This window comes from Podarcis gaigeae (assembly GCF_964106915.1).
Source record: "Podarcis gaigeae genome assembly, chromosome: 8".
Lineage (NCBI taxonomy): Eukaryota > Metazoa > Chordata > Lepidosauria > Squamata > Lacertidae > Podarcis > Podarcis gaigeae.
In genome coordinates, this window is record NC_139684.1 from 61,677,816 (window position 1) to 61,691,437 (window position 13,622).

General features: G+C 41.7%; 1 protein-coding gene across 1 annotated transcript in view; it reads right to left on the reverse strand.

The window, feature by feature from the left end:
- Positions 1-13,622, reverse strand: part of LOC310850322 (protein argonaute-4) — a 32,631-nt gene that overhangs the window by 4,947 nt on the left and 14,062 nt on the right. Inside the window, exons 4-17 of the mRNA XM_083751702.1 lie at positions 13,034-13,215; positions 12,560-12,696; positions 12,337-12,471; positions 11,733-11,820; positions 11,298-11,445; positions 11,101-11,220; positions 10,575-10,703; positions 10,043-10,176; positions 8,055-8,239; positions 7,393-7,552; positions 4,027-4,342; positions 2,379-2,513; positions 1,065-1,166; positions 453-652 (exon numbers count right to left, since the gene is read on the reverse strand). Coding sequence (XP_083607828.1) covers positions 453-652; positions 1,065-1,166; positions 2,379-2,513; positions 4,027-4,342; positions 7,393-7,552; positions 8,055-8,239; positions 10,043-10,176; positions 10,575-10,703; positions 11,101-11,220; positions 11,298-11,445; positions 11,733-11,820; positions 12,337-12,471; positions 12,560-12,696; positions 13,034-13,215 — 2,171 coding nt within the window. The remainder of the gene's footprint in view (positions 1-452; positions 653-1,064; positions 1,167-2,378; positions 2,514-4,026; positions 4,343-7,392; positions 7,553-8,054; positions 8,240-10,042; positions 10,177-10,574; positions 10,704-11,100; positions 11,221-11,297; positions 11,446-11,732; positions 11,821-12,336; positions 12,472-12,559; positions 12,697-13,033; positions 13,216-13,622) is intronic.

Below are 13,622 nucleotides of genomic sequence, written 5' to 3' on the forward strand. Positions count from 1 at the left end.
GCTGCAAGATGAATGTGAGAAGAGTCTTGTTGCTGAGCTCAGAGACCAAAGGTCCATCTAGTCCAGCATCCTGTTCTCACAGTGGTTAACCAGATCCCCGTGGGAATCCCACAAGCAGGATGAATTTCAGGAGCCTCCTCAGATTACCTGAGCAACTGAGCAGGCTGTAAGGTTGAAGGCAGGTTTTCAAGTAACCCGGTCCCAGGTTGTTCAGGGCTTTATATACCAACAGCAAAACCTTACGGTGGAATTCACCACAGCGCTAAATGGAGAATGCATTCTTTGACACTCACACTGAATACAAGCCCACAGTCTATCGCAGAGTAAGGAGTTTCTAGCCACTGATTGCCTTTAAGTAAGGGAATATGGTCCTTAGGCCGAATAAAGTTCACCATCCCTTCCTGGCCTAGTGGTCCATGGAACAGAAGCATGCATGCCCCTCGACTACTCACCTGTCATGATCTTTGTCCACAAGATGGTATCTTGCCCTAAATGCTACCAGCCTGGCATAGTATGCAGGAGCAGGGATCGAGACAGACCGTGTACACCTGACGTAAGTGTGACACAGCTGGTATGTCAGTAACTGCAATTCATCAGCAGTGAAACAGTTGTCATCCCACAAGACTTGGTAGTGAGAAGGACGGCTAGTTCCCTGCAGGAAGAGAAAGCCAGGAAATCCACTATTTTTATTTTAGAAGACATGTAACGAAAGATGAATGACTGGGCCCCTGTCAGAAAGTCCCTTCTCTCTTTCTCCAAGGGTAAATTACATCTTGGGAATAAGAACCCCATTTATCCCTCTTCTTTTCCAGATGCTTCCCCATTTCTCTGAGATACACAGGTTTTAGTAAGGTTGAATATCACTAACGACAGAGGTAGAAGGGACTGTTCCACTGACTAAGAGGCACAAATGCTGTGGGCCCACTGAATTAACAGTGTATTCATGCATTCTCCCCTCCAGCACACATTTTAATGGCTTAAATGAAGCTGCTGTAGGGCAGTCCCAATGCATATAGAAGTAAATGAATCATCAAAATATTATCATAATCAAAGCTGCAGATTACCTGAATTCCTGCATGGCTACAGAGGTAGAAGTCGAATTCAGAAGGATGTGTGATTGTGCTGTCCACAGTTGTGCCTGCTGGAACATTGCCACTTTTCCCCACCTATTAGATACATCAATCAGTGCCTTAATATTTGCATTTGTGGCACAGTTCAATGCCATTCAACCAACCAGTTGTTACCTTCTTGGCCACTTATCAGTGTCACACACTTTAAAATTTGCCTTCCACCTTTTTCTTCAGCTTTGTATAATGCATCAGTTATATCTAACTGGACTTAAAGCAACATTAAGCATAGTATTGCAGTAACAATAAAACCTGAAGTATACAACTGCCCTATTGAAGCTACTTTTGTTGTGATAAAAATGGCAAAGTCAGGTATGTTGTCTTGAACACCTTGGGGGAAAGGCAAGCTCTAGATGAAATATACTGTACAGTAGTTCTTCAGGATGCACATGGCGAGCGGCGAAACCCGGAAGTAACGCGGTCCGTTACTTCCGGGTTGCTGTGGAGCGCAACTCCAACGTGCTCAACCCGAAGCACATTCAACCTGAGGTATGACTGTATTTACAGTGGTACCTCAGGTTACATATGCTTCAGGTTACATACGCTTCAGGTTACAGACTCTGCTAACCCAGAAATAGTGCTTCAGGTTAAGAACTTTGCTTCAGGATAAGAACAGAAATCGTGCTCTGGCGGCGCAGCGGCAGAAGGAGACCCCATTAGCTAAAGTGGTGCTTCAGGTTAAGAACAGTTTCAGGTTAAGAACGGACCTCTGGAACGAATTAAGTACTTAACCTGAGGTACCATTGTACTACTCTTTTTGGCTTTTGGATACCCTCAGTTTATAATTTATTCTTTACACCATTTTTCAAAGTTTTAAACTTTAAGTTCATGAAGAACTACTGCCTGTCTTAAAGCTATACCACATTGCCCTACAGCTTAAGAGTTTCTATGCTACTGACAGCAGACTTGCAGAATTGCCAAAAGCAGCACTTTCAGTGTTATTCTGAACCTGAGTCCTGGTGCTTACTTTGGTATCCTGCGCATCTGAGCATTTAGTTACAAATTATACCTTAAGAAATTAAGCACCCTTCTCAAGTCATCCTTTGGCTGCCTGACATTATTTTATTATTATTAATTTAATTTATATCCCTGCTCTATGGTTTTTTTCCAACTTCACTTTGCAAACAGGCAATGAATAACATTATGAAATGTGCTAATACATCGCCTCTTTCCATCAAGAGTTATTTGGCAGCCCCGTACAAGATGTGGTCTAATGAGATGCCTCGTCATTCCAAAGGAAGCATTGCCTACCCTTTCAGATTTGTCAGCACAGAACAGCCTTGTGTGATGCCTTTTCTGAACAACTATGTAGGTGATTCCTGGTCTGTAGTCTTCTTCCAAACTGATGCAGGCCTTCCGGATTGCAATAAGTTCTGGCCAGGCCACCTAGAAAATTTAAGTGCTTGACATCAGCTACTTCTCTGGATTGCACAAGGTCATTATTTTTACTGGATTTATCCAATACATACAACTCCTTACATAAAGGGCCAGTAAAATAAGTAAAAAAATTGTCCAGTAGCACCTTAGAGACCAACTAAGTTTGTTCTGGGTATGAGCTTTTTTGTGCATGCACACTGTGTATATGAAGAAGTGTGCATGCACACGAAAGCTTATACCCAGAACAAACTTATTTGGTCTCTAAGGTGCTACTGGACAACTTTTTTATTTATTTCGACTGCATCAGACCAACACGGCTACCTACATGAATAAAGGGCCAGATTCCATTGGCACTGTAAGATTTCAACTTAAATGCCAATTCAAGTTGAGGATGAAGAAATACTTTTAGTAAAATACAAGAGGCTCAGATTTGGAGGCTGCCAGCCAGCCTATTGTTTCAGCAAACAATGAGTAAGAAGGAAGCTTAACTAACAAATTAGGACAGGGTTTAGTCATTTCAGGTAGTACCAAGTTTCCACACCCAAAGGAAAAGGCAGTTTCTCTTTCTGAAGATTAAACACCCTCTTCCTCATCATTAACAAATGTATAAGGGACTATTTAAATGGTTCTAGAATTTAAATGACAACTACACACATCACACAAAAAACAATTTGCTGGAGAGACAGGCTAGAAATTTAAACAAAAACATGTTAGAATATGGCTCGGTCACTGTGTGTGGATTTTACAATACAACCACTCTTTCGGGGGGACGGGACATGGCATAGTTACTTGCGATAGTTGCTACTCTATAAAAATGCAAAGCAGTCACCAAGAAGTCATCATTTTTCACAGTAAACTGCCTTATACAGAGTCCATCTAGCTCAGTACTGTCTTCACAAACTGGCAGAGGCTTTCTGGGGTATCTGATAGGGAACATTCCCATTCCCAGCTCTAATTGGAGACACTAGGGATTGAACATGAGACTTTCTGCATAAAAGGGTGTACTGAGTCACAGATTGGTTTTCTCTTACTATTCCTTTATTTTTTATTAAACTTCTAAAGTGCTTTTCAACCAAAGATCACAGGGCAGTTTACAGTATAAAAACACAAAACTATATACTGTAATACCAAACGAAAACAATAACCTCCTATAGTATAGTTATTATTTATTCAACTTACATACCACCCTTTTTAACCACTGCCATGTTTACCTATACCTATACAGAGTAGCATTACTGCAAGGGGGGATGGAGTGTGTAACATGAACCAACAGGCTATTGGTCTGTGGATGTATCGGATCTCAAAAGTAACTGCAGTGGCACAGCCTGCATGTGATACTAATACTGGATCTCAAAATTGGATAATAAAGCTTATGAACTAAAAAATTTTAGGACAGGCTTCCGCTTCATGCAACCTCATGGCACAAACGTCTCTGTCCAGAAAAGAAGTGGAGTCTCCTGGACCTTCCTAAGTTTGGAAAGCTAAACCTCCATGCAACATATAAGGATCTTGAGACGAATACCTGTTTCATCTGCCCTTCTGACACACCTCCCCTATAGTAGATGATCCGCGTGGGCTTGAAGCGGGTGGACTTATAGAACTGGATCAGCAGTTCTCGCACCATGTTGGTCAGGTCTTGAATCACTTCCTGGCTGTACAGCAGCTCTTGGGAAGTTTCCTGGCGGGAAGTCTGTACTCGCACAGTAGCACAGTAGCGGCTAGGGTGGCCGTCCATGCTGCCTACGACAGCAGCGATGGAAGGCTTCTTCCCATCCCCAGCAGGCGGGTGTGTGACATCTGCTCCCAGAAAGATCACTGGCTGCTGGAATACAGAGGGCCTATTCAATTGAAAAGGAGAGAAAAAAAGTTTACACTGGAAATCAAGAAATGGGATGCATTTTCACATTCCCTTCACCTGTCTTTTGACTTTTAATTTATGCACCAATGTACACTGTCAGATGGGCAGGGTACCACAAGGACTGAACATTCTGCTGCTCCCATAGACAATGCTGTAACTAACCATAACTGCACCTGGTGCAAACCACACACTGTGCCCTCACGCCCCCACTATCTATACCAGGGGGGTCAGCAACCTTTTTCAGCCATGGCCCGGGTCCACTGTCCCTCTGACCATGTTCCTATGCCCCACAAATAACCCAGAGATGCATTTCAAATAAAAGCACACATTCTACTCATGTAAAAACACCAGGCAGGCCCCACAAATAACCCAGAGATGCATTTTAAATAAAAGGACACCTTCTACTCATGTAAAAACACACTGATTCCCGGACCATCCGCGGCCTGGATTGAGAAGGCGATTGGGCCACATCCAGATCCCGGGCCTAAGGTTGCCTACCCTTGATCTATACATATTTAAATTAGAACCATAGATTTAGAATTAGAATCAAATTTTAAAAATTTACAATCAGTGGAGCCTGGTAACATTTTGACTTGGTAGGGCTAAAACTCTTAACCTTGCTGTTTTCATCACAATAGGACTTGTACAGCACTTATTTAAGGAAAGCATGTCATTACAGTTGTGCAGAGAGCCAAAAATTATTCTCTGCACATGTATGGACAGGGGAAGAGGTTTCATGTAACAGGGCCCAACTATGATTTTCAGACAAGAAAGACTCTGTACCTTTTATTTAGAAATTAGATATGTTTTTTATTTATGTATTGAGTACATTTATACATCTATTGCCATGAAACCAAAACTTCTAAAATGTGAGAAACACTTGCTTTTGATTGCATGCAGTCCCCCCCCGCCAAAATTTAGCTTTTCATTATTCAAAACACTTTTCTTCTCTAAATGAAAAGAATGAGGTATTTCAACCAATAGACAAAAATTATTGATTCATTTGATCAGTATAGCTGAGTCCTGAAAATGTGAAGTAATAATGTCTCATGTGCAGAGCACATCGCATCACAACAATCACTATCAGTCTGAGATTAGGGAAAAATACCTTTCAGGTTTGGGGAAGGATGTGCAGTCAGTCAGTGTGACATCCAGATAGGCACAGAGCCCAAACTTTTCGTTTTAGAAATTAGCTGATAAGCTCACAAGCAAGCGAGAAACAATTTATAGCACCCACATTTTCTTCCATTCTGCAATCAAGATATTCTGGGGGCACTTATTGGAAGCTGATCTACACACCTTTTCTGGAAAGGCTCTGGAACCGCACGTGGCTCAGACAAGCTGCCCTGCCCCACCCAGCAGCTGCTGCAGCTTTTAATGAGTGAATGCAGGGAAATGGTTAATACAGAGTTTGCAGCTACACAAGCCACCCACCATTTCTCCTCCCAATCCATTTTACAAAAATAAATGCAAAACAATTAAGCAAAAATAGATCGGTATTTATTTATTAATTATACATGCGGTCTCCACTGTTGCTTGCCCTCTTTTTCTCTCAGCAATACCACAAAACAAAACAAACAAACAGCTCCTCAAAACACTCCCTCTTCCTTCTGTAATTACAGAAGATGCTAAAAGTTATGAGGAGGGCCTGGGCTTCAAGGAAAAAGCTCTGAACATGCTCATGGCGCTAGGCTGTTCTTCAAGGTTTTCAGGCGGTCCTTCCTAATCCAGTGGCTGCTGAACAGCCCTCAAAACAACAGAGGGAGAGAGAGCCCTTTCAGGGGCTGAAAAGCCAGCAGTTCTCCTAATATTCAATAATCCAAATGTTCATATATCTTAATGTCAGTGGCTATTCTTCCCAGAGACACATGTGAGGGACCATTATTGCCATAGCTAGACATATGAAGGCATGGGATAGGCCCCGTAAAAAGGGGGGAAATCCTCATCTTGTTTTCCAGTTATTGGACAATGGGAGCAGTGGTTCTATTTCAGTTTTTTCTTCAGGCCTTCACATCTCTAACTATAGCGATCCTTTTAGATTAGGACTGGCTGAGTGGTACTGAGAATGATTGGTCAGAGAACATGAAACTGACAAATGCCTCTGCAAGCCACTGTAACTTTATCAAAGTATAAAATATGTGTGGGAGAGGAAAGCGTGTGTGTCCTTTTGAGATTTTTCTTGGGGCGGCAGCAGGGAGGGTTAAAGAATTGCTTGGCACTCTCATTGGGAATGTCAGCAGCCCTACTGGAAGAGCCTCTAGTCATTAAAATACTGCTTTATTATGACCGCATGCTAGTTTGGTCTAATTAAATTGAGGCACCAATAAACATCCTAATTTCACAAAATCACATTAATGCAATTTATTAATCAATGGCAAAAACGAGCAAACATTCATTGCATTGGAGACAACTGAGCACTTTCCTGCTCTATGCCACACTTGCATCAACCAATTCTATTCTGGGAATTTTCCGAACTCTCTGGAGCTATTTTGTGGATAGTGAAGCGAGAGTAACACACTCAGAGCAGCACACAGTCAAATAAAATTAAAAGAAAACACAATTACAAAATTAGGACAGAAAGATAAAGAATTTCCCAGTACCAAGCGTGCCAGATGGTTGGGTCTCAACATCTATGATGGCTTTAACAGGAATTCTAGTAAAGTTGTTTTAATGCTGCCCCCTATGTCGCAACAGCATTTAAATAAAGTGGGTTGTAATACGGAAAACAGTATAGTATGAACTGTACACAGTGCTATCTTGTTCAAACAATGACAGAAGCGCACATGTAAAAAACACAGAAAATATTTTACTGGCATCTGGATGCCTCCCTATTAGGACCAAAAGTGAGATTTTAGGCTTGTCAAGAATTTGCATATTACTATATAGAGTAATTTTTACTGGAAAGATGTTGACGCTGTGCATTACAAATGGAAGCCGTTCTAAACAATCACGTCTCACTTTGCTTCTCAACCAATATCAACCAGAGTGCCTGCTGCATTAGATTCTTAAAAGTATTAAGTTTAATCTGACCTTTGATGTGGTACAAGCACGTTGTTTATCCCACCAAGTTTTGCATTGATCTTCAGACATAAGTTGGACAGAGTCTGCGGAGAGGTTTTCACCACGTTTTTCACCTGAACACACTGTGTGGCCATTCCTAACAAAGTATCCCCAACACGTTTGACTTCAGCTGTAAGGGAAAGCAAGAATTTACTTCAGATAATCTTTTAAAAAAACAAAAAATTATTTATTTTCATGGTACAGAAGATAAATTTTGAGAAAACAATTGTTACAACAGTAAACAGATAACTTGTCCTAATAAAATTACAGACTTTTATCATGCCATATGTTAAAAATTTCATTTGATTACTTTAAGAGAGCATGCCATGGAATCCTATGAGTGCTGGATGGATTCCTGCCAGTCTGAAAAAATTATGTATTCAATAAACATTTGCCATATTACTTCAGACAATCTTAGCTAATATGCTCGATCTTGCCCATCATCAGTGGCTAAGTGAACTGGATAACCTGCTCAGTGAGTGAGTGGATTTATTTTGGGGAGTGGGGGGGGGACCTCACTGTGTTGCATAGGAGGGAGGAAAAGGTGGTGCCAAATATATCATGTGTGCACACTTTGGTCACAAATATTTTTGTTGGAACTGCAAAGTTATATTAAGTTTCATCTTCCTTACCATAGACTGGTGTCTTTCCAGGGAGAATCACTACAATTAGCTGAAGCCCAACATAAGTCAACTTCAAGTGTTTGAACATGGGCTCCACACTGTCGGCACCCTGTGCATATTTACAGAAACACGGTTGGCCCTGGATTGGCATCCCTGCATCCTTGGAGATTTTGCGCAGTTGATCAGTAAAACTCCTATAAACAAATCATGCCTTTGAGGTTATCAGCAGCAACCTAAAATCCTGCAAGTTTTATCTCTATTATTCTGAGCACAACATGAGATTCACTACCATGAGACATAATGGTGACTAGCTGAGCCTGTTTTAAGCGAGAAGAATTAGACCATTCCTAGAATATAGGTTTTGCAACAGTCATTAGCTGTACTTGCTAACTGAAAATTCCACGTACAGTCACAGTACAACCCAGAATACCATGAGATAAAGATAAATGGGACAGCTACTCCCTTCAGGTCTTGCTTAATCTTCTAGAAGTGTTTGGCCTGTCACTGTTGGAAAAGGAATAAATGGATTTTAGTATAGTTAAATTATTATGGTTTTAATATGAAGTTCCCTCAGCGCCTAGGGCTTGCCGATCGAAAGGTCGGTGGTTCGAATCCCCGCAGCGGGGTGCGCTCCCGTTGCTTGGTCCCAGCGCCTGCCAACCTAGCAGTTCGAAAGCACCCCCAGGTGCAAGTAGATAAATAGGGACCGCTTACTGGCGGGAAGGTAAACGGCGTTTCCGTGTGCTGCGCTGGCTCACCAGATGCAGCTTTGTCACGCTGGCCACGTGACCCAGAAGTGTCTCCAGACAGCGCTGGCCCCTGGCCTCTTAAGTGAGATGGGCGCACAACCCCAGAGTCTGTCAAGACTGGCTCGTACGGGCAGGGGTACCTTTACCTTTACCTTTACCTCCCAATGAAAATAAGCAAATTATATTGCAATTTTTAACTAGGATTGGGTAGATAGTTTCCAGTACACTTTCAGAAATCTAAAAAAAAAAATACTGTGCACAGGCCCAGCCAAGAAAGTGGCTCTCACTGGCCCAATCTGCTACTCACTCATTTATAGTCAGTTCAGAGTTGTGCAGACACCTCTTAGGAGACAAACTCAGCTTCAATCTGCACTGGCCACCTAACTGCCTGCCTCTGCCAGTTGCTTCCTGTGGGCTCTGAAAAAGAGCCAAAAAGGCTTACTCTTCAGAGCCAGGCATTCTGGGTGAGATAGCCAGGGAAATGCCCACCCCGCTGCTACAGTGGCTAGAAAGGCCTTCTAAACCATTTTTTAAAGTTTCAAAAGTCTTCCTAAGCACTGCAGCAAATCATGGCAGCAGTGCAAGCATTATCTCAGCCACCTTGCCCAAAAATACCTGGCTCCAAAGGACCCCTCTTTGGCCCACTCTCAGAGCCCAGAAGTGACAGAGAAGCCACCTGTGCTGCCTTTGCTACTGTGACAGATAACTTTTTTTTTAAGTGGGGTGGTGGAGGCAGGAAAGGGGGGCAGTGACTCTGCTGCCGCCAGAAACAGAAGGATGGATTAATCAGGTGTCCAGAGGCTGAGTCCCATCAGCCAGACCATGCCAAGGGCCCCATGTAGTCTTGTAGCCCCATGCAAGGGCCCCATGCTAGCGCTGCTCAGGTGTATGCCCTTAAGCGCTTGTTCTGTTTTGTTAGCTCATTTATTTCTGTGTAAAGCATAGCATACTAAAAACAATACACTCAACAAACAATGCTTCCAGACGGAGGTTGCTAGCAAGTCACTGGCAACAAGATTTCCCCTCTCATCAGTTATTGGAGTTTCTATGTAAAACCAGTGTAAAACCAGATCAAATATGGGAAACATATGGATTGGCATTTCGATGTCAACAATGTCATGCAGATGCAAGGGAAAGACTTGCATGCATTAGGGGCACTGAGCCCACAACTGACAGCTAAATCACCAGCAGTTATCAGTGGAAAAAAGAATAAATCACACTGTATATTCAAAACTAGAAATGACTTACTTTAACAAGTCTTCTCGGCATTGTTTCTGAGGGGCAAAGCAGGCAACAGCCCAAACTTTGATTTCGATGCCAGCATAGAACTGCTTTCCCCTCATATCCCAGACACCCTGATTTGGTGTAGCAACCGTCTTATTCTAAGGAAGATTTAAAAAACAAAACAGTTCTTCCACAACAGCTTTAAGCTAATGTACAAATGAAACATTTTGGTAACTGAAGGTATTATGTTGCATATTTTTAGCACTATTATCTCATTTTAAAATATTTATTATTTAAGATATAAGACTCGCCTTTCCACCCCAAAGAGAGCCTAGGACACCTAATAATAATAATATAACCCTGTAGACAATATTTACTATCTACTTCAGAAAAAAAAATTAATGCTATCTTCCCAAAGCCTGAACAAATAAAAAACAAATGGTGTTTCTCCTTCATGCTGTTAAACCTAAGTCTAAAGGGACTAAGTAGACTAGAAATTCAACTAGTGATTAAATGATACATGATTTGTCTAATGTATGATTTTGTGGAAACTTACCCTGCCTCCGTATTGCAGCATTGGTGCAGGCAACACCCTGCCTGTCAACTCTGTCATTTCATTATGGACAACAATTCCAAACTCCTTCAGATATGGATCTGGACCACCTACCATGCTGTTACTCTTCACCTGGAGATACAAGAGAGAATCTCTTGAACACACATAATTACATGGCTCTTTTACTTGTGCAGGTGTGGCTCAACCACAGCTAATTATCTATACTGTTTTCAGGGCTGTTGTCATTCTTTGCTCCATTCATGTACACCTAAGTTGTCAAAAATTAACTGGCTATGGTTATTTGTTGTCATCATACTCTGTGCCACAGCCAACACACGAGCATGCCTTCACCTCACAATCCTAGTAAGCCCAGTACCCAAAGATGGTCTTTAACCCTGGATCCAAGTAAACGGTTTGGAACGCTAACGAGAAAAGATGCTGCTGTGATATGCACACTGTGACCATCATGTTTGCCACAGACTTATTTGAAGCTTTTCATCCCCGTAAAGTCAAGTTAAGAGTTACTCACTAGTCTACTAATTTCTTCCTGCCTGTCAGGTGCAGACCGTGCCGTTGCCTTGATCATCGTTGACGTCTGATTGTCAGTTAGCTTCTTGATACATCGTTGGCCTGCTACTATATTACATACCTAAGATCAGAAAGACGGCATGTAGGCGACCATATTGGAATACAATGGGACTGAAGTAAACTGCCATGTTTATTTACCTCAAGGGGTAAATATGTATGTTTCTGCTCCTGCCCTACTTGAAGGCATGGAAGATGAGGGTATTTCAGCTGTAGACTGTACTTCTGCTTAAAATACTGGGCTACTGTACACTCCATGGCCTGCCCATTTTCCAACTGCAGAGGAAACCTGTGAGGGGAAATATTGCTTTGATTAGTATTCACAGTTATTAGTGTTCACAAGAAAAATGTTTATATATTAAAACATGAATGGTCTGCTGTTTCTTGTTCTGTAATGCACATGTTTTTAATAGTTTACACTTTTAAAATATTTATCTTAAAAGCAAAGGGTTGCATCCAGCTCAAGAGGAGACCCACCAAAATTAATGAATATGACTTACTAGGATCCATTGTTTCAAATTGAGTCTACTCTGAGTAGAATTTAGTTGCTACAACTCAAGGAATGAGCATACATACGTTTGATGACTGGCTGGTCTTCTAGTAACATTGCAAACTCTGTATTTTCTCTTCATCTGACCACAGTGAGTAACCTCTACTTTTAAACCTGCAAATCAGAACGCACACCAAATACACCAATAAGCAAAGGTTAATGAGAAGCAATGAGAAAGCATTTGGGGTTTTATGTGGAACTCCAGATTCAAATCCCTGCTTTCTACATGGGTTAAGTGACTACATTAGAAAGTTGCTGTGAAGTCTACTTTATTTAGCCTGCCCATCTCTAGGCTGCATTACAGTTTCAAAGTCCCAGATAGGAATCAAAATATTATATGCTGAAATATCCCACCTATGAAAAGCTTAAACCTGGTTATCAAAGATTAGGCCACATTAAAAGATCAAAATGTTTTTAACAGCTACTCAAGCTAAACCCTATTGGGAAGAAAGAGCAACAACACAAATGAGAAGAACTACAGTCTGCATACTGAAAAGTGCTATAGATGTCCTGGGCCTTCATATTATTTTCCAATGATGGGAACATACCAGAAGACGCTTTGGGATTCAGTTACTTTGTTTTTTACAATTCAACATTAATGAAAATAGTTTATTTACTCCAAAGATTCACCTCTGATTTCTTTGGTAAACTTAACACGCTGGGAGTCTGTAAGGGGTTTTGTTTGTTCATTGATGTTCTGAATATCCAAGACCTCGCACATGAATTCAATAATAGGCTGGGCACGATAGAAAGCAGTTGCCGATACTAAAAGAGAACAACAACAAAATGTACTGAGAAATAGGTTTATGGAAGAGATTTAAGGCAATTAAAGCAAATGAGATTTTTTTCATACCATCGATGTTAAGCATCATGTTCCACATTGCAGGCCGGACAGACTGGTGGAAGCCAAACCAAACCTCGCGACCACCTCCCAGTGGGTGATAATATCCTTCAGGGGGAGAGAAGAAGGAACGGCCCACTGGCGTGTACCTAAGAAGACAAGTGTATCAGCTTTGTTTTCTTTGAAGGAAACTTGCAGCTAAAAAATTCTGTACAACATATTACATGCATCAAGCATTAACCAAGTGGGACTTGCAACAAAATGCTGCAATGAGGAATGTTCCTGTTCAGGATTCCAGCCAGCCATGCCCTCAGCCAGGATATTCCATTCCATCTCCCACCAAGTCAGTCAGAATTCTGTGCTCGATCATCAATAGGGCTGCATTGTTGGGGTTTTTTGGGGGGAGGGGGTTAAAGGTACATCCACAAAAGGTAGCTTAACTAGCCTTGGCTGTGGGAAGAGTGAGAATATATCATAGGAGCTCACCTCATAGAGGGAAGGTGCCGTGTGATGACATCAAGTGCCTGTACAGAGTCTTCTGGGACTTCATTCAGATGCCCTGCCAGAGCTTCCAGGAGCATCTGAAGGCTGACCACAGACACCCACTGAACTGACACTTTAAAGGTTTGGTCCTTCCCTTCACCTGGGAGTGTGACCTCCATATCCACCTGAGGAGTCAATTGTGAAAGTTAGCCATATAGCTGATACTAATGCAGATGTTTTCAACTTTAATAAAGGCAGAAGCCCTTCACTGCTTGTACTCCACTGAAACTGAGATCGGTTCTTTGCATTTATGTTCAAAAACCTTAATAAAAAATATATTTAAAAAAAATGAAACTGAGATCGGTTTAAATTTAGTGCGGTTTAAGTTATAGCATGTATTTCTGCAGCAGAAGAATCTGAAACCTGCTCTTTGTAAAAACTATCAAAAAGGAGTAGGGTTGGTCCTCCAGATATTGCTGAACAACAGCTCTCATCATTCATTTACCATTGGCCATGCTAGCCTGGACTGCAGAGTCCCAATATCTGAAGGGCTGTAGCCTAGCCACAATAACCTTGATCCCAGAATATCATA